Source organism: Anomaloglossus baeobatrachus, chromosome 5 (assembly GCF_048569485.1).
Source record: "Anomaloglossus baeobatrachus isolate aAnoBae1 chromosome 5, aAnoBae1.hap1, whole genome shotgun sequence".
Lineage (NCBI taxonomy): Eukaryota > Metazoa > Chordata > Amphibia > Anura > Aromobatidae > Anomaloglossus > Anomaloglossus baeobatrachus.
Window position 1 is genome coordinate 570,822,148 of NC_134357.1, and position 24,911 is coordinate 570,847,058.

General features: G+C 44.3%; 2 protein-coding genes across 2 annotated transcripts in view; both read left to right on the forward strand.

Moving 5' to 3' along the window:
• The window catches only part of LOC142313062 (uncharacterized), a gene marked incomplete at its 3' end in the record, with an annotated part of 29,323 nt that extends 5,599 nt beyond the window's left edge, over positions 1-23,724 (forward strand). Inside the window, exon 2 of the mRNA XM_075352047.1 lies at positions 23,063-23,724. Within this exon, the coding sequence (XP_075208162.1) occupies positions 23,063-23,724 (662 nt within the window). The remainder of the gene's footprint in view (positions 1-23,062) is intronic.
• Positions 23,725-23,734: 10 nt separating this feature from the next.
• Positions 23,735-24,413, forward strand: LOC142313063 (uncharacterized). The gene has a single exon (XM_075352048.1). The coding sequence runs from the start codon at positions 23,736-23,738 to the stop codon at positions 24,411-24,413; it is 678 nt and encodes a 225-aa protein (XP_075208163.1). The 5' UTR covers position 23,735.
• The last annotated feature ends 498 nt before the right edge of the window (positions 24,414-24,911 follow it).

Consider the following 24,911-nt stretch of genomic DNA (forward strand, 5'->3'; position numbering starts at 1 on the left):
TGTCCCCTGGCTTGCCCAGGGCGACACACGTGCGCATTACAACTTGTTTACTTTCCTGGCTGTGCGCACATGGCTACTGCATTGTCATGTGCGCCTCTGGACTTCCGGTTTCGTCTGCACGGGCGCCACTATGTATTGTGTGACTGTCCGCCTCTCTATTAGCAGACCGCCGGGGCGCCCATTGGCTGCACGCAGCTGCAATTAATCAAACGGCAACTGGCAGGTAATCATCTAATCATTACTTGTGTATATATATATGTGTTGTGGGTCTTGTTTCACACACCTCCCCTGACGAAGCTGCTAGTCAGCGCAACGCGTTGGGCCGTTCTTTGACCCCACTTTTGCTCCTTGCATGACTCATGCACACCTTCTTTGACTGCGCCGGGCCCGGCTGGTAATCGCGCTTACTTGCGCCCATACTACTTGCATGATTAATTGATATGTTTATGTGATTCCTCTCTATATCTGATTCATATGCACCTTGTATGGGCAGAGAGCCTGTGTACTCTCTTTTGCACTTACAATCTTGCCAGCCAAGGCATCCCTGGCACCCTTTGGCTATAGATCACTGAAGCAACTAGTGTGATTGGTAGCTCCTGGTTGCATGAATATAGTGGAACGCCCTGGCTGGGATTTGTTGTTCCACATATTTTATCTGATGCTATGCGTCCTCTGTTCATGCAATTATATCCAGCTTACTCAGTATGTGGCCACTCTTGGACTGATTAACGTATTTCACACTGCTATATATAGTCTACATTGCTCCAGATATAACGCTAGGATAGCATTTGAGGGGCCGGATTTGCATATTACTGATATGGACCCAGTCCTTAATCATGGTATAATTGTGTGATTACCTATCTGAGGGTTTCCTCCACGGTACATACTACTTAAGTATTAAATGTTATACCAGGTATTTGTCCCCATTTTTTTCAAGAAGGTGTGCTGCATGTTATACATTGTTGATTGAACTATTATATGGAATGTCATTTCATGGTTATTGGAGTATCAGTGAGGTCTTATGTTATACATGTTTTTAAAGGTTTTTATGATATCCTTGTCCTTTTCTCCTTTTTGACCCAATAAAATTTATTATATTTAAAGATTGTACGATTCTGATGTGCGCCTCTATTATGTGTGCTTTTTTTTTTCTTTCTTGCTTGTATCATTGGTTTACACATAGGCTGCACTCAATTGTGTTGATTTTGTGCTGTGCATCCCTACTTTTTCTATTCACTAAGGTTAACGAGGGAGACGCCTTCAGAGTTAATTGCAGCCCTTAGAGTCCCTTGTCCAATTACTTTTGGTCCCTTGAAAAAGAGGAGGCTATGCATTACAGAGCTATGATTCCTAAACCCTTTCTCCGATTTGGATGTGAAAACTCTCATATTGCAGCTGGGAGTGTGCACTTTCAGCCCATATTATATATATAATTGTATTTCTGAACATGTTTTTGTAAACAGCTAAAATAACAAAACTTGTGTCACTGTCCAAATATTTCTGGCCCTGACTGTATGTGAGGGGTGATGAGCGGAGTAAAGAGGAGATTCCTACAGATGACAGTGCTGGTGAGTAGTGGTCTCTATAAACCAACGAGTATATTTTGAACTTTTGACTTTCAGGCTCCATATCTCACTATCACCTGGAAAGTGAGATGACCTTCATTTTAGAGACAATCATCTTGGCTATCTCATACATAAATTTGATTTGCAGCTATTTAGCATATGATTAGTTATATAGATTCTTGTCATGTCACTGCATTGTTACTGTTTCGCTTTTAGAAATCTAAATTTTAATTTGTATTATTTTGTAAATCCACCTTTGGTTTTCAACCCTGCTTGAATCCTTCTGGGCTCTCGTTCAGATTCAAGCATGTCTTGACCAAAATATAATTCCAGGTAGCACACAGGAACACAGTTCATTAAAATGTCCAGCAGTTTATTACAACACACAAACTGCCCCTCAGAAAAATAACATGAGCCTATTCTGACTTACAGAATCGCACTCACGGATTTCTATCCATGACCCCAATCAAATTAAGCGAACCTTCTCTCTCTCTGGGGGTCCCTTCAGAGAGGATTCATAACCTCTATCCCAAGTCCAGCTGCCTCTTTTCTTCTCCCACAGGCGGATCCTCAGACACCCGTATCTCTGGTCCTTAAAGTCCACGGAACGCCTCCACCAGAGGTATGGTAGCCTCCAAGCACTGACTCCTGCCAGTGTTTACACAGGACCTCTCCCAGAGGCTCCTCCCCACATCCCATCACTTGCAATACTGGCTACAGACTCTCCACCTCTCAAACACACACAGACTCCACTTTACCTGTATCATGTGACACATTAGATACACCCACGGGCAGGGTATGTGGATGGCCAGTCCCACCCATCTCTCGAGCCATCCATGAACCTGACCCTGTGAATAATATACTAAAATGTGGCACTACAAGTAGCAATACGGACTACCAGTTTCACACCACTTCTGTGGGACATATCGGCTATTAGGAATGGAGCCAGTTGCCTTGTTACATAGCTATCCAGGCCAAGTTTCAGCAATGGCTGTCTCCACTGAACCTAGAGCCAGGGAAGGCAGTGTGCGATAACTGTGGAAACATAGTGGCGGCCCAAGCCGGGGAAACCTCAAACAAGTGCATTCCATGGCTCATGTCCTCAACCCGGTTGTACAGCAATTTCTAGGCTGACATCCGCCTTTCGCACCCCAAGGCTAATCGACTTGCGTCACTACAGAGATCTTTTGTCCTACCATTTAACTAATTCATATGCAATGTGCCGACATGGTGGAATTACACTCTGCATGATGCAGCGACTGTGGCAGCAGCAAGCCCTGGTGTAGTATGTCATGACACATAGCCTGAGACAACACAGTCTGGTCGTGGGGGAAATCTCGCTTCCGGAGAGTGCACAGATGAAGGACTTCTGCACCCTTCTGCAGAGTTTCAAAATGGCTACTAAGATGGTTAACGCTGATGAAGCCATCATCAGCATCACTATTCCGAACATCTACATGCTGAACACACATTGAATAGTCTGTGGGAAGAGGAGGATGCAGAGGAGGATGCGGAAGAGATACCAATACCTCTAAGGGTACTGTCGTTGCACAGGCAGGTGACATGGGAAGGTGGAGTACAGCCATCGAGGTGGGCTCATGGTACCAGACAAACTGTTAGTGAAGGAGCAGGAGCTGAGGTACAAATGGAGGAAGAGGGGATGGGTGCGCCACGGTCATGAGCTAAAGAAGATATTAATCCCTTTTTTGTTGTTTGTGGTTGGTGGTAGGGGACGGAGGAAGCAAGCTTGAGTGTTACCCTGCCACCAATGGAAGCTGTCCACACATGAGCACTTTTTTGCTGCACTATCTGCAACAATCTTCCCGAATTGTTATGATTAGAAATAGTGCTGACTACTGAGTTGCCACTGTTTGATCCACAGTACAAGAGTAAATTTTGCCAGATGCTTCTCTCCCCCTAGAAAGAGACACGCACATGCTGGACTATTGAAACAAGCTTGTACACACGCTTAATGTGGTTCCGACATCAATGAGGCACACAGTGTGCATCGCTGTTCTAGGGTTCCAACCCCAGTAATGTCGAGTTGTCATCACCGCAGAAACCTTAGCAGCAGTTGAAGTGGCAGCAGCAAATTCTGTGATGTGTGGCACACATTTTGTTAGTTCATCCTGTGCACTAGCAGAACAGATTACAAGTCTGCCACATAGTCAACAACTGGAGAGGATGGTGCAGGAGTATGTAGAGCTCAATATCAATGCCATCGAGAGGGGGGACTGTTTTGCATATTGGTCTTTAAAAATGGAAGCCTGGCCTGAGCTTGCCACTCACGCCTTGGAGGTTTTGTCCTGCCCGGCAGCCAGCGTTCTCTCGGAACATGTCTTCAGCACTGCTGGTGGTGTCCTGACAGATAAGAACATCCATCTGTCCCCTGAAAGTGTACACTGCTTAACTTTCATCAAGATAAACAAGTCATGGATCTCCAATGACTTTTCCACACCAGTCGCAAACTATGAAGACTAAGCGATGGTGTAATTTTCAGTGTGCTGCAATGATCTCACGTTATTGCAGTCTGTGACACCTTTGTTGTGCCTTCTGTGGCTGCTGTTGCTACTGCTGCTGATGTTACTAACAAGTGTCTTGGTGGCGCAACAATCAAAGTGTGTCCATCACTATTACTTTTACAATTTGGCTTTTTTTTATGTATCAAGCACCTAATATTCCTCCTCTTTGCTTTTACCTGAGTCATGTCATGCCAAATTTTTTGGAAATGGAGACTCTTATTTGGGTCTCCTTGTTGAGTGTTGCCTGTAGTGGCAATGGTCTCAGAGCACTAGGCTTACACCTGTCACTCATCCACCTCTTAATATTAACTTAAAGACGACCAACCAGCAGGATTTTTATATATAAAGTTAATCCAGTGCTGTACTGGCGCTAGGATACTGAATCTAAGCATACCTTTTGTTCTGAGATTGGATGTTTTATTACAGTAATATTTGCAAGTAAAGTTATAGAAATGCATTGCTATTTGACTGACCGGTGCAACAGTAGTGGGAATATGTGGGTCGGGACAGGGTCATATACAGTTAGGTCCAGAAATATTTGGACAATGACACAATTTTCGCGAGTTGGGCTCTGCATGCCACCACATTGGATTTGAAATGAAACCTCTACAATAGAATTCAAGTGCAGATTGTAACATTTAATTTGAAGGTTTGAACAAAAATATCTGATAGAAATTGTAGGAATTGTACACATTTCTTTACAAACACTCCACATTTTAGGAGGTCAAAAGTAATTGGACAAATAAACCAAACCCAAACAAAATATTTTTATTTTCAATATTTTGTTGCGAATCCTTTGGAGGCAATCACTGCCTTAAGTCTGGAACCCATGGACATCACCAAACGCTGGGTTTCCTCCTTCTTAATACTTTGCCAGGCCTTTACAGCCGCAGCCTTCAGGTCTTGCTTGTTTGTGGGTCTTTCCGTCTTAAGTCTGGATTTGAGCAAGTGAAATGCATGCTCAATTGGGTTAAGATCTGGTGATTGACTTGGCCATTGCAAAATGTTCCACTTGGCTGTATGCTTGGGGTCATTGTCCATCTGTACTATGAAGCACCGTCCGATCAACTTTGCGGCATTTGGCTGAATCTGGGCTGAAAGTATATCCCGGTACACTTCAGAATTCATCCGGCTACTCTTGTCTGCTGTTATGTCATCAATAAACACAAGTGACCCAGTGCCATTGAAAGCCATGCATGCCCATGCCATCACGTTGCCTCCACCATGTTTTAAAGAGGATGTGGTGTGCCTTGGATCATGTGCCGTTCCCTTTCTTCTCCAAACTCTTTTCTTCCCATCATTCTGGTACAGGTTGATCTTTGTCTCATCTGTCCATAGAATACTTTTCCAGAACTGAGCTGGCTTCATGAGGTGTTTTTCAGCAAATTTAACTCTGGCCTGTCGATTTTTGGAATTGATGAATGGTTTGCATCTAGATGTGAACCCTTTGTATTTACTTTCATGGAGTCTTCTCTTTACTGTTGACTTAGAGACAGATACACCTACTTCACTGAGAGTGTTCTGGACTTCAGTTGATGTTGTGAACGGGTTCTTCTTCACCAAAGAAAGTATGCGGCGATCATCCACCACTGTTGTCATCCGTGGACGCCCAGGCCTTTTTGAGTTCCCAAGCTCACCAGTCAATTCCTTTTTTCTCAGAATGTACCCGACTGTTGATTTTGCTACTCCAAGCATGTCTGCTATCTCTCTGATGGATTTTTTCTTTTTTTTCAGCCTCAGGATGTTCTGCTTCACCTCAATTGAGAGTTCCTTAGACCGCATGTTGTCTGGTCACAGCAACAGCTTCCAAATGCAAAACCACACACCTGTAATCAACCCCAGAACTTTTAACTACTTCATTGATTACAGGTTAACGAGGGAGACGCCTTCAGAGTTAATTGCAGCCCTTAGAGTCCCTTGTCCAATTACTTTTGGTCCCTTGAAAAAGAGGAGGCTATGCATTACAGAGCTATGATTCCTAAACCCTTTCTCCGATTTGGATGTGAAAACTCTCATATTGCAGCTGGGAGTGTGCACTTTCAGCCCATATTATATATATAATTGTATTTCTGAACATGTTTTTGTAAACAGCTAAAATAACAAAACTTGTGTCACTGTCCAAATATTTCTGGACCTAACTGTATTTTCATTTCCAAAAAAGGGCTAGGAATTATTTTTGGGGCAGGGCTTATTATTTTTTCCATGAACAACAATCACGCATTTATGTTTTCATTTACCTTGAAGGTGTATGATGGCCAGCTTTAGGATTAGTAACTACAGATGAGCAAACCTCAGGCTTAGGGTTCGGGAAAAGACGAGAAAATCAGTCAGCTGAGTATCGCGCTCAGCTTGTGCGTGTGTGATTACCTGCAGCCAGTGCGATGTGGGAAGTGTTTTTTCAGGTCAAATTTCGCTTACAATTAGTGTTGGAAAATGTGTTCACTGTGAATAAAAAAAAATCAAATACAGCTTGCATAGCTTCAGAAGTGTTTGGCTATGGGCCAAAAGCAATACACTTCCGGAGCTATGTGGGCAGTGTTTGTTATTTTTTTTTTTTATCAATTCTCCATGAACAAAACATCTTGTAACGCTGATTGTAAGCCAAATATGGCCTGAAAAAAAACCCCACTTCCTGCAGCGCACAGGAGGCAGGTAATCAGGTAAGCTGAGAGCGATATCTGTCTGACTTTCTCGTCTTTTTCCAAACCCATGCCTCGAGCCTGATGTTCGCTCAGCTCTATCAGTAACCTTAACTCTAACTTACATTCACAAATGCTGGTGCAGTGTCAGTGTGTCTTATGGTAAGACTTACTGGCACTCTCAAAACACTTTGTGTGGCATTGACACTCTTCTTCACTATGTGGAGTGAGAGTCTGGAGTGGGACTTGGGAATGGAGGTTGTGACGTCAGATGTGGCTGCTTATACGGGAGTAAGCAGGGCCGGCCGGGAAGCGGGATCCAAGATGCGCCACTAGGGAGGTAGAAGGTTGGACCCTGGAGTGGCAGCCAAGCCCACACCATAGCGCAGTAGTAAAAATGTGCTTCAGACGAAACCTCATTCAATATAATAAGGTAGATGGAGACACTTTGGACCATATTTGGCATATGTTCTGGTGATGTCTATATTTTTGGGCGTGCAAATATTTCTGGCCGACCACACTCGTGCACTAAAAAGACACCTAAAATGAAAATGGTATATGGTCTAGTGGTCCTGCTTGCTTCAAACCCCGATGCACGTTTCGTGTGTTTAGTCTTCCTCGGGGAAGGAGCGCCACTGAGGAAGACTTAACGCACAAAAAGCACATCGGGGTTTGCAGCAAGCAGGACCACCAGACCATATACCAAGGTAGTGAACTTTTTCATATACTTTCTATATACTGCTTATTCACTCTACTTATCTGTTCTGCTGATTGTGTATGCCTTGGTTGCACAAGGTATTTGCTGATATCACACCAGGGCACTAGCATATTGCATGGCTTAATTTGATTCTGTGTAAACGCTATCCGTCTATAGCACTAATGGTCGGTGTTCGCACTTTGCACTTTAGGTACCTGTCTATCTGCTGCTAATAGGGAATATCTCTGTCTATAGTTTGTATTTAACAATAATTTACATGAATTGTTTTTAGATCACAGACAATTAATGCTATGTGTTTAAGCCGATTATCATTATCACAGAAGAAATTGTTTTTAACATTTCTTCAATAAAATTTGGTATTTTATTTACCATAATTTTCGGACTATAAGACGCACCGGACCATAAGACACACCCTGGTTTTAGAGAAGGAAAATGGGAAAATAAAATTTTAAGCAAAAAATGTGGTCATGACACACTGTTATGGGATGAGGATCTGCTGCTGAAACTATTATTATGGGGGTAATGTCCCCAAATTCTCTACTAAGGTACCCCATCCTGGTAATGATCCTCCTGCCTTATGTGTGTGTATATATATATATATATATATATATATATATATATATATAATTAGTGAGATGCCTAGGGGAGAAGTACTAGAGAACAGGTATGTTTCCCCTCGGTTCATTTCATATGCCTCCATGTACTGATTGTGGAGCCGTCAGCCCATGGAAATGGGCTGGGAAAAGCTGGGAAAGTTATATCTGGCGCAGCAATAAGTTAGTCACTGAAGCCTGTTTATTTCAGTGTAATTTTGGGCTTGGTTATTCCTGGAGCAATCAGTAGGAATGGCAGTGGGACTGGTTGCTCCCTTCTCCACATTCAATCCAGGGTTTTGATTCCTCACTGGATCAGCTGAAATAATCAGGAGGCATTTACAACAGAGAGACTGCTGAGGAGAGGTACAGGCTCATGGCTGCTGGGACTCAATACCTCCGTTTGCTGTGGTGAGGCACTGACACAGTAAGAGAATAATGTTTTGTTTGTTACATAGGTTTATTTTGTAGTTAGCATTCTGTTGTTAGTTAGTGGCCAGACGGCCTTAGACGTTTATTTTCCTGTTTTTGCATGTGTAACACTGAGCGATAAGTGTACACAATAAACACGGCAGTGGCCGTATCTGTTTGGAACCGGCCAGTCTGCCACTGTCATCTGTGAATCCATAGCCACTCGCTTGGACCAAAGCAAAGATCCCAGCTGAGCTATATTCCCTGTCTCACAAATGGTGTCTCGAATGCTGGCATTAGTGGCCATTGGACTGTGACTGCAGATAAACCGTTCTATGGGCATTGTCTCTTGTTAATGTTCAAACAGCTGTCTGTGGATGATACCATGTTTTGGCATAGGCAGTTTCCTTGACTGGAGACTGCCCTTCCCGTGGTTGGTCCTTCCCGGTGAAAGACTTGGCTAGTTTCCTGCCAGCGTTGAGACATGTGATGGTGTTTCCGTGGCAGTCTTGTTTTGCATATTTTCCCAGGGGGCCTTGTTCTAGAATCACTGCGTTGAGAAACACGTGATGCTGTCTCCGTGGTGCTGGATGTTGATCTCCCTAAGGTCAATCATCCTTGCTTATGTAGTCTTTTACTAGGCATTGCTCCCACTAGCCAGTTTCCTACTCCACACTGATGAGGGGCAAATACCCTGTAACAGCTGTCTGTGGATGGATACCATGTTTTGGCATAGGCGGTTTCCTTGACTGGAAACTGCCCTTCCCGTGGTTGTTCCTTCCCGGTGAAAGAACTGGCTAGTTTCCTGCCTTATTTTTTCTATGAACAACAATCACGCATTTATGTTTTCATTTACCTTGAAGGTGTATGATGGCCAGCTTTAGGATTAGTAACTACAGATGAGCAAACCTCAGGCTTAGGGTTCGGGAAAAGACGAGAAAATCAGTCAGCTGAGTATCGCGCTCAGCTTGTGCGTGTGTGATTACCTGCAGCCAGTGCGATGTGGGAAGTGTTTTTTCAGGTCAAATTTCGCTTACAATTAGTGTTGGAAAATGTGTTCACTGTGAATAAAAAAAAATCAAATACAGCTTGCATAGCTTCAGAAGTGTTTGGCTATGGGCCAAAAGCAATACACTTCCGGAGCTATGTGGGCAGTGTTTGTTATTTTTTTTTTTTATCAATTCTCCATGAACAAAACATCTTGTAACGCTGATTGTAAGCCAAATATGGCCTGAAAAAAACCCCCACTTCCTGCAGCGCACAGGAGGCAGGTAATCAGGTAAGCTGAGAGCGATATCTGTCTGACTTTCTCGTCTTTTTCCAAACCCATGCCTCGAGCCTGATGTTCGCTCAGCTCTATCAGTAACCTTAACTCTAACTTACATTCACAAATGCTGGTGCAGTGTCAGTGTGTCTTATGGTAAGACTTACTGGCACTCTCAAAACACTTTGTGTGGCATTGACACTCTTCTTCACTATGTGGAGTGAGAGTCTGGAGTGGGACTTGGGAATGGAGGTTGTGACGTCAGATGTGGCTGCTTATACGGGAGTAAGCAGGGCCGGCCGGGAAGCGGGATCCAAGATGCGCCACTAGGGAGGTAGAAGGTTGGACCCTGGAGTGGCAGCCAAGCCCACACCATAGCGCAGTAGTAAAAATGTGCTTCAGACGAAACCTCATTCAATATAATAAGGTAGATGGAGACACTTTGGACCATATTTGGCATATGTTCTGGTGATGTCTATATTTTTGGGCGTGCAAATATTTCTGGCCGACCACACTCGTGCACTAAAAAGACACCTAAAATGAAAATGGTATATGGTCTAGTGGTCCTGCTTGCTTCAAACCCCGATGCACATTTCGTGTGTTTAGTCTTCCTCGGGGAAGGAGCGACACTGAGGAAGACTTAACGCACAAAAAGCACATCGGGGTTTGCAGCAAGCAGGACCACCAGACCATATACCAAGGTAGTGAACTTTTTCATATACTTTCTATATACTGCTTATTCACTCTACTTATCTGTTCTGCTGATTGTGTATGCCTTGGTTGCACAAGGTATTTGCTGATATCACACCAGGGCACTAGCATATTGCATGGCTTAATTTGATTCTGTGTAAACGCTATCCGTCTATAGCACTAATGGTCGGTGTTCGCACTTTGCACTTTAGGTACCTGTCTATCTGCTGCTAATAGGGAATATCTCTGTCTATAGTTTGTATTTAACAATAATTTACATGAATTGTTTTTAGATCACAGACAATTAATGCTATGTGTTTAAGCCGATTATCATTATCACAGAAGAAATTGTTTTTAACATTTCTTCAAAAAAATTTGGTATTTTATTTACCATAATTTTCGGACTATAAGACGCACCGGACCATAAGACACACCCTGGTTTTAGAGAAGGAAAATGGGAAAATAAAATTTTAAGCAAAAAATGTGGTCATGACACACTGTTATGGGATGAGGATCTGCTGCTGAAACTATTATTATGGGGGTAATGTCCCCAAATTCTCTACTAAGGTACCCCAGCCTGGTAATGATCCTCCTGCCTTATGTGTGTGTATATATATATATATATATATATATATATATAATTAGTGAGATGCCTAGGGGAGAAGTACTAGAGAACAGGTATGTTTCCCCTCGGTTCATTTCATATGCCTCCATGTACTGTTTGTGGAGCCGTCAGCCCATGGAAATGGGCTGGGAAAAGCTGGGAAAGTTATATCTGGCGCAGCAATAAGTTAGTCACTGAAGCCTGTTTATTTCAGTGTAATTTTGGGCTTGGTTATTCCTGGAGCAATCAGTAGGAATGGCAGTGGGACTGGTTGCTCCCTTCTCCACATTCAATCCAGGGTTTTGATTCCTCACTGGATCAGCTGAAATAATCAGGAGGCATTTACAACAGAGAGACTGCTGAGGAGAGGTACAGGCTCATGGCTGCTGGGACTCAATACCTCCGTTTGCTGTGGTGAGGCACTGACACAGTAAGAGAATAATGTTTTGTTTGTTACATAGGTTTATTTTGTAGTTAGCATTCTGTTGTTAGTTAGTGGCCAGACGGCCTTAGACGTTTATTTTCCTGTTTTTGCATGTGTAACACTGAGCGATAAGTGTACACAATAAACACGGCAGTGGCCGTATCTGTTTGGAACCGGCCAGTCTGCCACTGTCATCTGTGAATCCATAGCCACTCGCTTGGACCAAAGCAAAGATCCCAGCTGAGCTATATTCCCTGTCTCACAAATGGTGTCTCGAATGCTGGCATTAGTGGCCATTGGACTGTGACTGCAGATAAACCGTTCTATGGGCATTGTCTCTTGTTAATGTTCAAACAGCTGTCTGTGGATGATACCATGTTTTGGCATAGGCAGTTTCCTTGACTGGAGACTGCCCTTCCCGTGGTTGGTCCTTCCCGGTGAAAGACTTGGCTAGTTTCCTGCCAGCGTTGAGACATGTGATGGTGTTTCCGTGGCAGTCTTGTTTTGCATATTTTCCCAGGGGGCCTTGTTCTAGAATCACTGCGTTGAGAAACACGTGATGCTGTCTCCGTGGTGCTGGATGTTGATCTCCCTAAGGTCAATCATCCTTGCTTATGTAGTCTTTTACTAGGCATTGCTCCCACTAGCCAGTTTCCTACTCCACACTGATGAGGGGCAAATACCCTGTAACAGCTGTCTGTGGATGGATACCATGTTTTGGCATAGGCGGTTTCCTTGACTGGAGACTGCCCTTCCCGTGGTTGTTCCTTCCCGGTGAAATAACTGGCTAGTTTCCTGCCAGTGTTGAGACATGTGATTGTGTTTCTGCGGCAGTCTTGTTTTGCATATTTTCCCAGGGGGCCTTGTTCTAGAATCACTGCGTTGAGAAACACGTGATGGTGTCTCCGTGGTGCTGGATGTTGATCTCCCTAAGGTCAATCATCCTTGCTTATGTAGTCTTGTTAATGTCCTGGCTGAAAGCTCCTGTGCTGCTGAAGAGCCAAGAGACCAGCAATATGGAGGAGCTGCTGAAACAGTTGGTGCATGCCAACATTAACCAACAACAGACCAGTGCCCAGCTACAACAGGCCAATGTCCAGCAACAATAGACCAATGCCCGGCAACAACAGACCAATACTTACCTCCAGAAGGCGCTGGAGCAGCAGCACCAAATGCAACAAGAGCAGTTAAATGCAATAAAGGAGGCCTTGGTTCGGCAGCCGCGAGACGCGGAGGACCGTGCACAAAACCCTGCCAGTGCGCAGAAAGCCGTACGAAAGACTTTACTTAAAATGACTGCTGATGATGATGTGGAAGCATATATAGTAGTGTTTGAACGTATTGCAGAACGTGAGCGTTTACCAGTGGACAAATGGGCTGAAGTGGTCGCTCCATTCCTGATCAGAGATCCGCAAAAGGCATATAATGATCTAAGTGGAGCTGATGCTATGGACTATAGTAAACTAAAAGGTGAAATCCTGGCAAGGCTGGGAGTAAACACATATGTACGGGCACAGAGGGTACATCCATGGACTTTTGTGGCACATCAGCCAGCTTGTTCACAAATGCATGACCTCATCCATCTGGTGAAAAAATGGCTGCAACCAGAAACTTTGACGCCGCACAGATGGTGGAACGTGTTGTCCTAGACAAGTACCTGCGATCCTTACCAGCTAAGATCCAGAGGTGGGTCGGACAGGGTGACCCAACTAGCGCTGACCAGTTGGTGAATATGGTCGAGCGTTACAGCGCTTCTGAAAGCCTACTCCAGGGGACGGTTTCACCTTGCTGGGGTTCTAGGAAATCGCCTGAAAGTCCTGCTAAAACTACTCCTTTTCCAAAAGGAGAGAATGTTGCAATTAGAGGTAGCAGGTCCACAAAGGACTATGTTAGTGGTGTGATTTCTCACCAAGTCAACAGGCCCAGACTGAGGTCCCCAAACGGGAGGCAAGGGCCTATACAGTGTTGGCGATGTCGTGGGCTCGGCCACGTAGCTGCTAACTGCCCATTAACTACAGAGCCTATGGACTGTAACACTACAAGGTGTCTGTCATTATATGTACAGTCAGTCTGTGCTGCGAAGATCCTCACGGGAAATGAACAGCATGTGTGTTGCATTGAGGTCAACGGCTATAGTGTGAATGCCATCTTAGACTCTGGCAGTCAAGTAACCTTGGTACATGCTAGCTTGGTGGACCCTGGAGTAATAACAGGTTCAACTGTGGGCATTAGTTGCATACATGGCGATACTAAAAACTACCCCACAGCCTGGGTAACTCTTGCCACGCTCTTGGGGGCCAAAAGACATCAGGCGGTGATCGTAAAGACTATGTTGCATAGTGTAATCCTGGGGAGAGACTTTCCCTTATTCTGGGACTTGTGGAATGTTAAAAATGGCGTCAACACCCCGGTTGAAGAAAAACTGGTGAACGATACCCTGGGGTTAGCCCCTGAGCCACTGGAGCAAGATGATGGGGGACCCACCACAGGGGTAGCTCCAGAATCTGTAGACTCTCCTCTGGTTGTGTTTGCAGGCGAGGCGGACACTCTAGAGGATGTTATAGAGATGCCAGGTCTTGAGGTGGCCCTTGATAATTTCGGGACTGCTCAACACCAAGATCCAACTTTAACAAGGGCATGGGAAAATGTGAAGGTCTCTGAGGGAAACCCAGTGTACCCAGGGGCTCATAATGAGTTTCCACATGTGGCAGTGCAACAGGGCATGCTGTACCACATTGACAAGATGCGAGGAGTGGTGGTGGAACAGCTAGTGGTACCCAAATCCTTTCGTCAGGTGGTTTTAGACCTGGCACATAAACATCCCTTGGGGGGCCACCTGGCTGGAGAAAAGACAAAAGACCGTATTCTGCAACGTTTCTTTTGGCCGGGTCTGGTGGGAGATGTAACTCAGTACTGTCAGTCCTGTCCTACATGCCAGTTGACTGCGCCTATGACACATTTTAGAAGCCCCCGGTACCCTTGCCAATAATAGAGGTGCCCTTTGAGAGGATAGAAATGGATATAGTCGGTCCATTAGTTAAATCTGCCAGGGGTCATCAATACATTTTGGTGGTACTGGATTACACCACCCATTATCCGGAGGCTGTACCCTTACGGAATGCCAATGCAAAAGCAATTTCAAAGTAGCTTTTTAACATGTTTTCTCGCACAGGCATTCCGAAAGAGATACTTACGGATCAGGGGACCCCCTCTATGTCTCGTATACTCAAAGAACTATGTAAATTACTAAAAATCTCCCACCTGTGTACCTCAGTGTATCACCCTCAGACGGACGGTCTGGTCGAGCACTTTAATAAAACCCTAAAGGGGATGTTGAAAAGGGTGGTGGAGAAGGACGGGAGGGATTGGAATACTCTCCTGCCATATCTCTTGTTTGCCAAACGAGAGGTACCCCAATCCTCCATGGGCTTTTCACCTTTTGAATTGGTCTATGGGCAGTGTCCCAGAGGCCTGTTGGATATTGCCAAGGAGGAGGTGACTCCTTACCGCAGTGTAGTTGAACATATAACACTCATGTAGGACAGAATTGCGGCAGTTATGCCAATAGTCAAAGAATGTTTGGAGCGCGCACAACATGCCCAAAGCAGGGTGTACAACCGGGTGGCTAAAACACGAGTTTTTCAACCCGGGGATCGGGTGTTAGTCTTGGTACCTACTGTAGAAAATAAGTTTCTTGCAAAATGGCAGGGGCCATACGAGGTGCTGGAAAGAATAGGTGAAGTGAATTATAAGGTACACCAACCAGACAAGAGAAAACCCCAACAAATCTACCACATAAACTTGCTTAAGTCCTGGAGGGACAGAGAGAGTCTGGTAGTGGAAACTACCCTTGATAGTGGGCCTCGAGTTGCACCAACATCTGAGGTAAGTGACCCCCAGATAGTACCACCAGAGGTGGGTATTGCAGACACGCTGTCCAAGACCCAAATACAAGAACCCAAGGAGTTCGAACAGAGAAACGCAGATATTTTTTCAGAATTACCTGGCCGTACTCACCTAATTAAACATGACATTGTCACCGACCCTCAGACACGAGTACGGTTAAAACCGTATCGAATTCCTGAGGATCGGAGACAAGCCATTGCCCAGGAAGTAAAGAAAATGCTGGCGATCGGGGTTATTGAGGAGTCCCGGAGTGAGTGGGCTAGTCCTATCGTGCTGGTGCCCAAGCCCGATGGGACTATTCGGTTTTGTAACGCTTTTCGCAAGTTAAATGAGGTATCGAAATTCGATGCCTACCCCATGCCAAGAGTTGATGAACTTATAGAGAGACTAGGTTCAGCTAGATACATATCCACTATTGACTTAACAAAAGGTTATTGGCAGATTCCCCTCACTGACTCTGCCAAAAAGAAAACTGCCTTTGTTACGCCACAGGGACTGTTCCAGTACCGGGATATGCCATTTGGTTTGCATGGAGCCCCAGCCACCTTCCAACGACTAATGGATATTGTCCTAAAGCCCCATGTCCAGTATGCATCCTCATATTTGGACGATATCATTATCTTTAGTGATAACTGGGAAACTCATTTGCCAAAGGTGCAAGCTGTCTTGGACTCTCTAAGGGCTGCCGGGTTGACTGCCAATCCCAAGAAGTGTACATTGGGGTTGGAAGAGGCTCGCTATCTGGGATACATCATTGGTAGGGGAGTTATAAAACCTCAGGCAAACAAAGTGGACGCCATTTAGAATTGGCCACAACCGGTCACCAAAAGACAGGTCAGAGCCTTTTTGGGCATTGTTGGTTATTACCGGCGGTTCATCAAAAATTTTGCTACCATCGCAGCCCCACTCACAGATCTTACCAAGGGGTCGACTTCTGTCTCAATAAAGTGGAACGCAGAAGCAGAGGACGCCTTTCAACGGTTGAAAAAGGCTTTATGTGACCAACCAGTGTTGGTTACCCCAAACTAACCGGGAGTTTATTGTTCAAACAGATGCCTCTGGTGTTGGCCTCGGCGCGGTGTTTTCACAAGAAGTGAACGGCGAGGAACACCCAGTGGGCTATCTAAGCAGAAAACTTACGGAGGTGGAACAAAATTATAGTGTGGTTGAGCGAGAAGCCTTAGCTGTGAAGTGGGCCCTGGAAACCCTGCGCTATTATTTACTAGGACGCCGATTTAGGCTAGTGACGGATCATTCATCCCTGACATGGATGTCCCAGGCAAAAGAGGGCAATGCGCGGGTGACACGCTGGTTCTTGGCGTTACAAAATTTTAAATTTTCAGTGGAGCACAGAGCAGGCACGGCGCATGGGAACGCAGACGCGTTGTCTAGAACGCACTGCTTGGTGAGTCATTGTGTCCGACCCCACGGGCTCGAACAGAGAGGGGGAGTATGTGAGATACCGAGGGGAGAAGTACTAGAGAACAGGTAAGTTTCCCCTCAGTTCATTTCATATGCCTCCATGTACTGATTGTGGAGCCGTCAGCCCATGGAAATGGGCTGGGAAAGTTATATCTGGCTCAGCAATAAGGTAGTCACTGAAGCCTGTTTATTTCAGTGTAATTTTGGGCTCGGTTTTTCCTGGAGCAATCAGTAGGAATGGCAGTGGGACTGGTTGCTACCTTCTCCACATTCAATCCAGGGTTTTGATTCCTCACTGGATCAGCTGAAATAATCAGGAGGCATTCAGAACAGAGAGCCTGCTGAGGAGAGGTACAGGCTCATGGCTGCTGGGACTCAATACCTCCGCTTGCTGTGGTGAGGAACTGACACAGTAAGAGAATACGGTTTTGTTTCTTACATAGGTTTATTTTGTAGTTAGCATTCTGTTGTTAGTTAGTGGCCAGATGGCCTTAGACGTTTATTTTCCTGTTTTTGCATGTGTAACACTGAGAGATAAGTGTACACAATAAACACGGCAGTGGCCGTATCTGTTTGGAACCTGCCAGTCTGCCACTGTCATCTGTGAATCCATAGCCACTCGCTTGGACCAAAGCAAAGATCCCAGCTGAGCTATATTCCCTGTCTCACAATATATATATACAGTCATATGAAAAAGTTTGGGCACCCCTATTAATGTTAACCTTTTTTCTTTCTAACAATTTGGGTTTTTGCAACAGCTACTTCAGTTTCATATACAGTGGAACCTCGCTTAACGAGTAACCCACTTAATGAGAATTTCGCTTAACAAGCAAAGCTTTCTGTAAATTTGTAATCCGGTTTACGAGAAAGCATTGCTGGACAAGCAAAATCCTCACCGCACAAACTTCCGGTTCCGTACATCCACCATGCTCTAACCCGCACTTGCAGTCCACACAAACACACACATGTACGCACAAAATACACACACACACGCACACACATACAGTATTATGCTCACCTTACCTTCCGTTCCACCGCCGGCCTCATGGTTCTTGTAGTTCCTGGGTACATCGCGACGTCCTTGCAGCGAACTACAAGTACCATGAGGCCGGTGGTGGAACGGAAGGTAAGGTGAGCATATAATATGTGTACCTTCCGTTTCATCGCCGGCCTCCTGGGTCCTGTAGTTTGCCGCTCTGCTCCACTCCAGGCTGTGCATCGGCATCCATAGCAACAAAGCAGGAACTTCCTGTAACCTCTACTCAAAGGCAGCGCGCTGGCCAATCAGAGGCAAGCGGCTCTGCCTTTGACGTCAGCGCTCTGGCCGCGGAAGTTCCTCCCTTGTCGTTATGGTAACCCGATACACAGCCCGGCCCCGTACCAGAGAACAGCAAGTCCCAGGAGACCGGCGATGGACGGAAGGTAAGGTGAGCATATAATATGTGCGTGTGCATGCTTGTGTGTTTGTGTGTGTTTGTACGTGTTTGTGTGCGTTTGTGCATGTGTGGAATGATAGAATAGGGGACCAGGATGGGACATTTAACAAGTTGTGGAACGAACTGTCTGCATTGCAATGATTTCCTATGGGTAATCTTGCTCTGCTGAACGAGTAACTTGGTTAGCAAGCACAGTCCCAGAACGGATTGTTCTCGTTAAGCAAGGTTCCACTGTATCTAATAACTGATGGACTGAGTAATATTTCTGGATTGAAATGAGGTTTATTGTACTAACAGAAAATGTGCAATCCGCATTTAAACTAAATTTGACCGGTGCAAAAGTATGGGCACCCGTATCAATTTCTTGATTTGAACACTCCTAACTACTTTTTACTGACTTACTAAAGCACTAAATTGGTTTTGTAACCTCATTGAGCTTTGAACTTCATAGGCAGGTGTATCCAATCATGAGAAAAGGTATTTAAGGTGGCCACTTACAATTTGTTCTCCTATTTGAATCTCCTATGAAGAGTGGCATCATGGGCTCCTCAAAACAACTCTCAAATGATCTGAAAACAAAGATTATTCAACATAGTTGTTCAGGGGAAGGATACAAAAAGTTGTCTCAGAGATTTAAACTGTCAGTTTCCACTGTGAGGAACATAGTAAGGAAATGGAAGAACACAGGTACAGTTCTTGTTAAGCCCAGAAGTGGCAGGCCAAGAAAAATATCAGAAAGGCAGAGAAGAAGAATGGTGACAACAGTCAAGGACAATCCACAGACCACCTCCAAAGACCTGCAGCATCATCTTGCTGCAGATGGTGTCAATGTGCATCGGTCAACAATACAGCGCACGTTGCACAAGGAGAAGCTGTATGGGAGAGTGATGCGAAAGAAGCAGTTTCTGTAAGCACGCCACAAACAGAGTCGCCTGAGGTATGCAAAAGCACATTTGGACAAGCCAGTTACATTTTGGAAGAAGGACCTGTGGACTGATGAAACAAAGATTGAGCTGTTTGGTCATACAAAAAGGCGTTATGCATGGAGGCAAAAAAACATGGCATTCAAAGAAAAGCACTTGCTACCCACAGTAAAATTTGGTGCAGGTTCCATCATGCTTTGAAGCTGTGTGGCCAATGCCGGCACCGGGAATCTTGCTAAAGTTGAGGGTCGCATGGATTCAACTCAGTAGCAGCAGATTCTTGACAATAATTTGCAAGAATCAGTGATGAAGTTGAAGTTACGCAGGGGATGGATATTTCAGCAAGACAATGATCCAAAACACCGCTCCAAATCTACTCAGGCATTCATGCAGAGGAACAATTACAATGTTCTGGAATGGCCATTCCAGTCCCCAGACCTGAATATCATTGAACATCTGTGGGATGATTTCAAGCGTGCTGTCCATGCTCGGCGACCATCAAACATAACTGAACTGGAATTGTTTTGTAAACAGGAATGGTCAAAAATACCTTCATCCAGGATCCAGGAACTCATTAAAAGCTGCAGGAAGCGACTAGAGGCTGTTATTTTTGCAAAAGGAGGATCTACAAAATATTAATGTCACTTTTATGTTGAGGTGCCCATACTTTTGCACTGGTCAAATTTTGTTTTAATGCGGATTGCACATTTTCTGTTAGTACAATAAACCTCATTTCAATCCAGAAATATTACTCAGTCCATCAGTTATTAGATATATGAAACTGAAATAGCTGTTGCAAAAACCCAAATTGTGATAAAGAAAAAAGGTTAACATTAATAGGTGTTACGGTTGCTGTGGCACTGGAGACTATGTTCAGATTTCTTGCTACTGCACATGTGCAAGTGCTGGAGACTAAGTCCTATCTTGGAGCCATTGCACATGTGCGGGTGACATCATCGCTGACACGAGGTCACATGTCTCTGACACCTTCTAAGCTGATTGGCCGCTGGTCATGTGCTTGTGACACGAGGTCACATGTCTCTGACACCTTCTATGCCGATTGGTCGCTGGTCATGTGCTTGTGACGCTTTGCTCGGTGATATGCCAGCGTGACGTCATTGCTGTCATTCTGGCAGCGGATTGGCTCTGGTGTCCTCCACCTTGGATGAGGCACAGAGTCTAAATAAGACCCTGACGCTCGCCGCCCGGCGCTCAGTGCTCTTGGTTCATGCATGAGAGTAGACGCTCTGTGCACGTCTCTCTGTCTATGCTAGGTGAGCGCTACCGGCAGGGTAGCGTTCTTATACCTTACAGCTTCGGCTGCGGTCCGTATCCTTACCTCTTAGAGGAGCGGACATAGGCAGGTGCCTGAGGCACATGGTCCGGCTGGGCCTTGTGATTCTACTCGTAGGTGGACGTTGCCACTAGGGTAACGTTCCTTATACTGCGTCTGGCAGTTGTTCGTATCCTCGCACACTAGGGGAATGAACATAGGTAGGAGCTTTGTGCGGCTTATGCTGCTGTCCGTCTCTTTTGCACCACTAGTGGAGCGGACCTAGGCAGGTGCCATATCTAGTGGTTCGTGTCCTCGCACACTAGTGGAGCGAACGCAGGTAGGAGCTTTGTGCAGCTTACGCTGCTGTCCGTCTCCTGGCACCGCTAGAGGAACAGACCTAGGTAGGTGCCATTTCACACTCACTGCTTTTGTCTCTGTGACCATTAACAGAGACCATACCACACACCCTCCAAGTAAGGGAGGAATTGCTTTATTTTCTAATTATATTCCTCTGTGAGTTTAACAGAGGTATTGCACTCTGCACTTGTGCTACTACTATTTACAGTGGCACACTTATATACCCCTTATCCTCTGCCGTAGTCTGCAGCAGAGTCTTTGCACGGTGGACCCTGACTGTCTGATATTCCTTTGGGTTTTATTATCAGACAGCCCCCCGTAACAATAGGGGTGCCCAAACTTTTTCATATGACTGTATATTTATATATGTCCCTCATCCTGGTATAGCCCCATCTTGCTATATACTGCCATCCTGGTATGTGCTCCCATCCTGCTATATACCTCATCCTGGCATATGGCCGCATCATGCTATATAACCCATCCTGGCATATGGCCCCATCCTGCTATATACCCCCATCCTGGTATATGGCCGCATCCTGCTATATACCCCCATACTGGTATGTGCTCCCATCCTGCTATATACCCCCATCCTGGTATGTGCTCCCATCCTGCTATATACTCCCATCCTGCTATATACGCCATCATCCTGCTATATACGCCATCATCCTGCTATATACGCCATCATCCTGCTCATATGCCCCCATCCTGCTCTATACCCCCATCCTGCTCATATACCCCCATCCTGCTCATATACCCCCATCCTGCTCATATACCCCCATCCTGCTATATGTCCTGCATCCTGTGGCACACAAAAAAAATAAAAAAAAACGTTTATACTCACCTTTCCTCGCTCCACGCAGAATCGCTCCTCCTCCTGTTTGTGCCGGCAGCGCTGTGTGGAGCCGGCCACGATCCCTGAAGCATCGCAATATCCTCCTGTCTGTGCCGGCGCGGCTGTTTGTGGACACGTGCGCACAGCGATGACGTCATCACTGTGAGCACCGCTAGTCTCCACACAGCCGCGGCCGGCACAGACAGGAGGAGATCGCGGTGCTTCAGGGGAACGGTGAGTATACTAAATCACTGCCCCCCTTGCTGATGATGATGCGCGGGTGGCAGTGAATATAGCCGCACATGATCATTCCAGGCTGTAGTTGCCAGGGATTATCATGTGGCCGACTGTTAAGTAAGCGCGCATCCCCCGCCCATCATCCTGCCCACCTGTCAGCGCCGGCTTCAGCGCTAAGAGAGATGGGCGGGAGGATGGGCATCCATATGAAATGAGCGGGTCCACGTGGTCACGGCAGGTGCTGCTGCAGCCTGCTCGTGCCCCCGATGACCCGCTCCACCGCAGCACCCTCATTCCGCGCAGCTCTACATTCAGACTACAAGACGCATCCCCACTTTCCCTCAACATTTGGGGGGAAAAATGCGTCTTATAGTCCGAAAAATATGGTAAATATTGCTGTTTTGGTCACTACCACTTTATTCGGTGTCTATTGCTTGCACTTAATTGGGAATTTTTTGATTTGTAAGTTTACTACGGTGACTATTTGCGGAGTTTGTGATAATTGATATATAATCTATTTTTTTTTATGGTATTTACTGTACAGAATAAATAATGTGACCCTTATGTAACTCAGGTCGTCCTAGCCATGGCAATACCAAATATGCGTACATTTTTTTAAAAAAATTCCTTTTACTACAAAAGCTGCATTCAAGTGGAAAATGAGCTTTCTTGGTTTTTGTGTAATTATTTTTTTAATTTCACTATAACCCCTGTAATTACGATCACAGGGGGAGGTATAGTGTTAAACAGGGTGGTTTTAACCCTCCTTTTTAAGGATTTAGATGCTGCTGTTGCAATTAACTGCATCATATAAGGGGTTAATTGGTTTCAAAAACCGGTTGGGGCTGATGCCAAAGGGTGTCAGCTGTCATGTCATACACAGTTATTACTTGCGGGATTTTCTCCTGCTGGGGGTACTATAAACATAATCCTAAGTGCCACTTTTTCACAGTGCTGAAGATTATGGCACCCTAATGGCCGCAGTGAAAGGCGTATTGGCGGTCGTTAAGGGGTTAATATCGTCTCTTAGTCCTTGCATTGATCTCTGCAGTTTGTATTACTGTCTTCTTCAACTAGTAAATTATATTAAAATTAATTTGTTTAAAAATGCAGCACTCTAAAAAAAAATGTATTTTTTTGTTCTTGGCAGATGACTGTGCGTCAGAGGGATATCTCACATTTACTAATGTTGAAGCAGCTGATAATGATATCACGTCATAAATATATATATATATATATGAAGATCATGACATCATTCCAGATATACCATCAGTCCTTCACAAGAAAAATCTATCATTTATTCCTTATCAACAGGACCTATCTTCAGATTCATTACAGAATGTTAAGCAAAATGAAAATAACAAAAGGGATGCTGAACATCAAAAATATCATACGGGGGAAAAACCATTTTCATGTTCAGAATGTGGGAAACGTTTTACCCATAAAACAAGTCTCACTGTACATCATAGAATTCACACAGGGGAAAAGCCATTTCCATGTTCAGAATGTGAGAAATGTTTTAATACCACAGGAGATCTTGTTAAACATAAAAGCACTCACACAGGGGAGAAGCCATTTTCATGTTTAGAATGTGGAAAATCTTTTAGCATTAAATCACAACTTATTAAACATCAGACAATCCACACAGGGGAAAAGCCATTTTCATGTTCATTATGTGGAAAATGTTTTAATAGGAAAGGAACTCGTACTGCGCATCATAAAATTCACACATGGGAGAAGCCATTTTCATGTCAAGAATGTGGTATGAATTTTACCTACAAAACATCTCTTGTTGCATATAAGAAAATTCACACAGGGGAGAAGCCATTCTCTTGTTCAGAATGTGGGCAATGTTTTAACAGGAAAGCAAGTTTTCCTGTACATCAGAGAATTCACACCGGGGAGAAGCCATTTTCATGTCCAGAATGTGGGAATGCTTTAAAAGCAAACAAAATTTTGGTACACACAAGAAAATTCCCACAGGGGAGAAGCCATATTTTTGTGCAGAATGTGGGAAATGTTTTACCAACAAATCAAATCTAACTGCACATCAGAGAATTCACACAGGGATGAAGCCATTTACATGTCACGAATGTGGAAATTGTTTTACTAACAGAGGAGAACTTGTTAAACATAAAAGCATGCATACAGGGGAGAAGCCATTTTCATGTCACGAATGTGGAAATACTTATAGCATTAAATCAGAGCTTGTTAGACATCAGATAATCCACACAGGGGAAAAGCCATTTTCATGTTCATTATGTGGTAAATGTTTTAACAGGAAAGAAAATCTTACTGTACATCAGAGAATTCACACAGGGGAGAAACCATTTTCATGTCCAGAATGTGGGAAAAATTTTATCTACAAAGCAGCTCTTCTTGCACATATGATAATTCACACAGGGGAGTGGCCATATTGTTCAGAATGTGGGAAATGTTTTAATAAGAAATCAAATCTTAAGGTACATTTGAGAACTCATACAGGGTATAATCCATTTTCATGCCCAGAATGTGGGGATTATTGTTGTTGTAAATCAACTCTTGATATGAATCAAACAATACACACAGAAGAGCCATTTTCACATTTAGAATAGGAAAATGTTTAAACAAAGAAGTTTATGTAATTTCTCTGTTTAAGAAAATATAAAGTAGCCATTTCATATTTTATAAAATTATGTTATTAATTGTACAAGAAAGATTACATTAAAAGTTAAGTTATAGTCAAAATTAAGTTACAAGTCTAAAAGGGAAAGCAGTTTAGAACAATAAATTAAAATAAAGAAACCTGTTTCGTCGAAGGAGAGTTGATATATAGTTTGTATAGAAATAGAAGCAAGAATTACATTAAGGATCTGAGATTCACCCCCCCAGCCTGACTTCACCTTCCAGACTAGGCCAAATTTTACAGTTTTACCAGTGTCACTTTATGGTGGTAATAACTCTGCAACATGTCAACACATCTGAATGATTATGAAATAGTTTTTTCGTGTCTCATTATACATCATATTAGTGGACAATTTTAGTCAATATAATTTGCATTTTACTTTTGAAAATATATAGAAATTTTGATAAAAAATATGAAAATTTTGTTT

What these genes read in the sequence shown, in the direction of transcription:
- LOC142313063 (XM_075352048.1), top strand. Translation starts at nt 23,736, where the DNA reads ATGTCCAGAATGTGGGAATGCTTTAAAAGCAAACAAAATTTTGGTACA.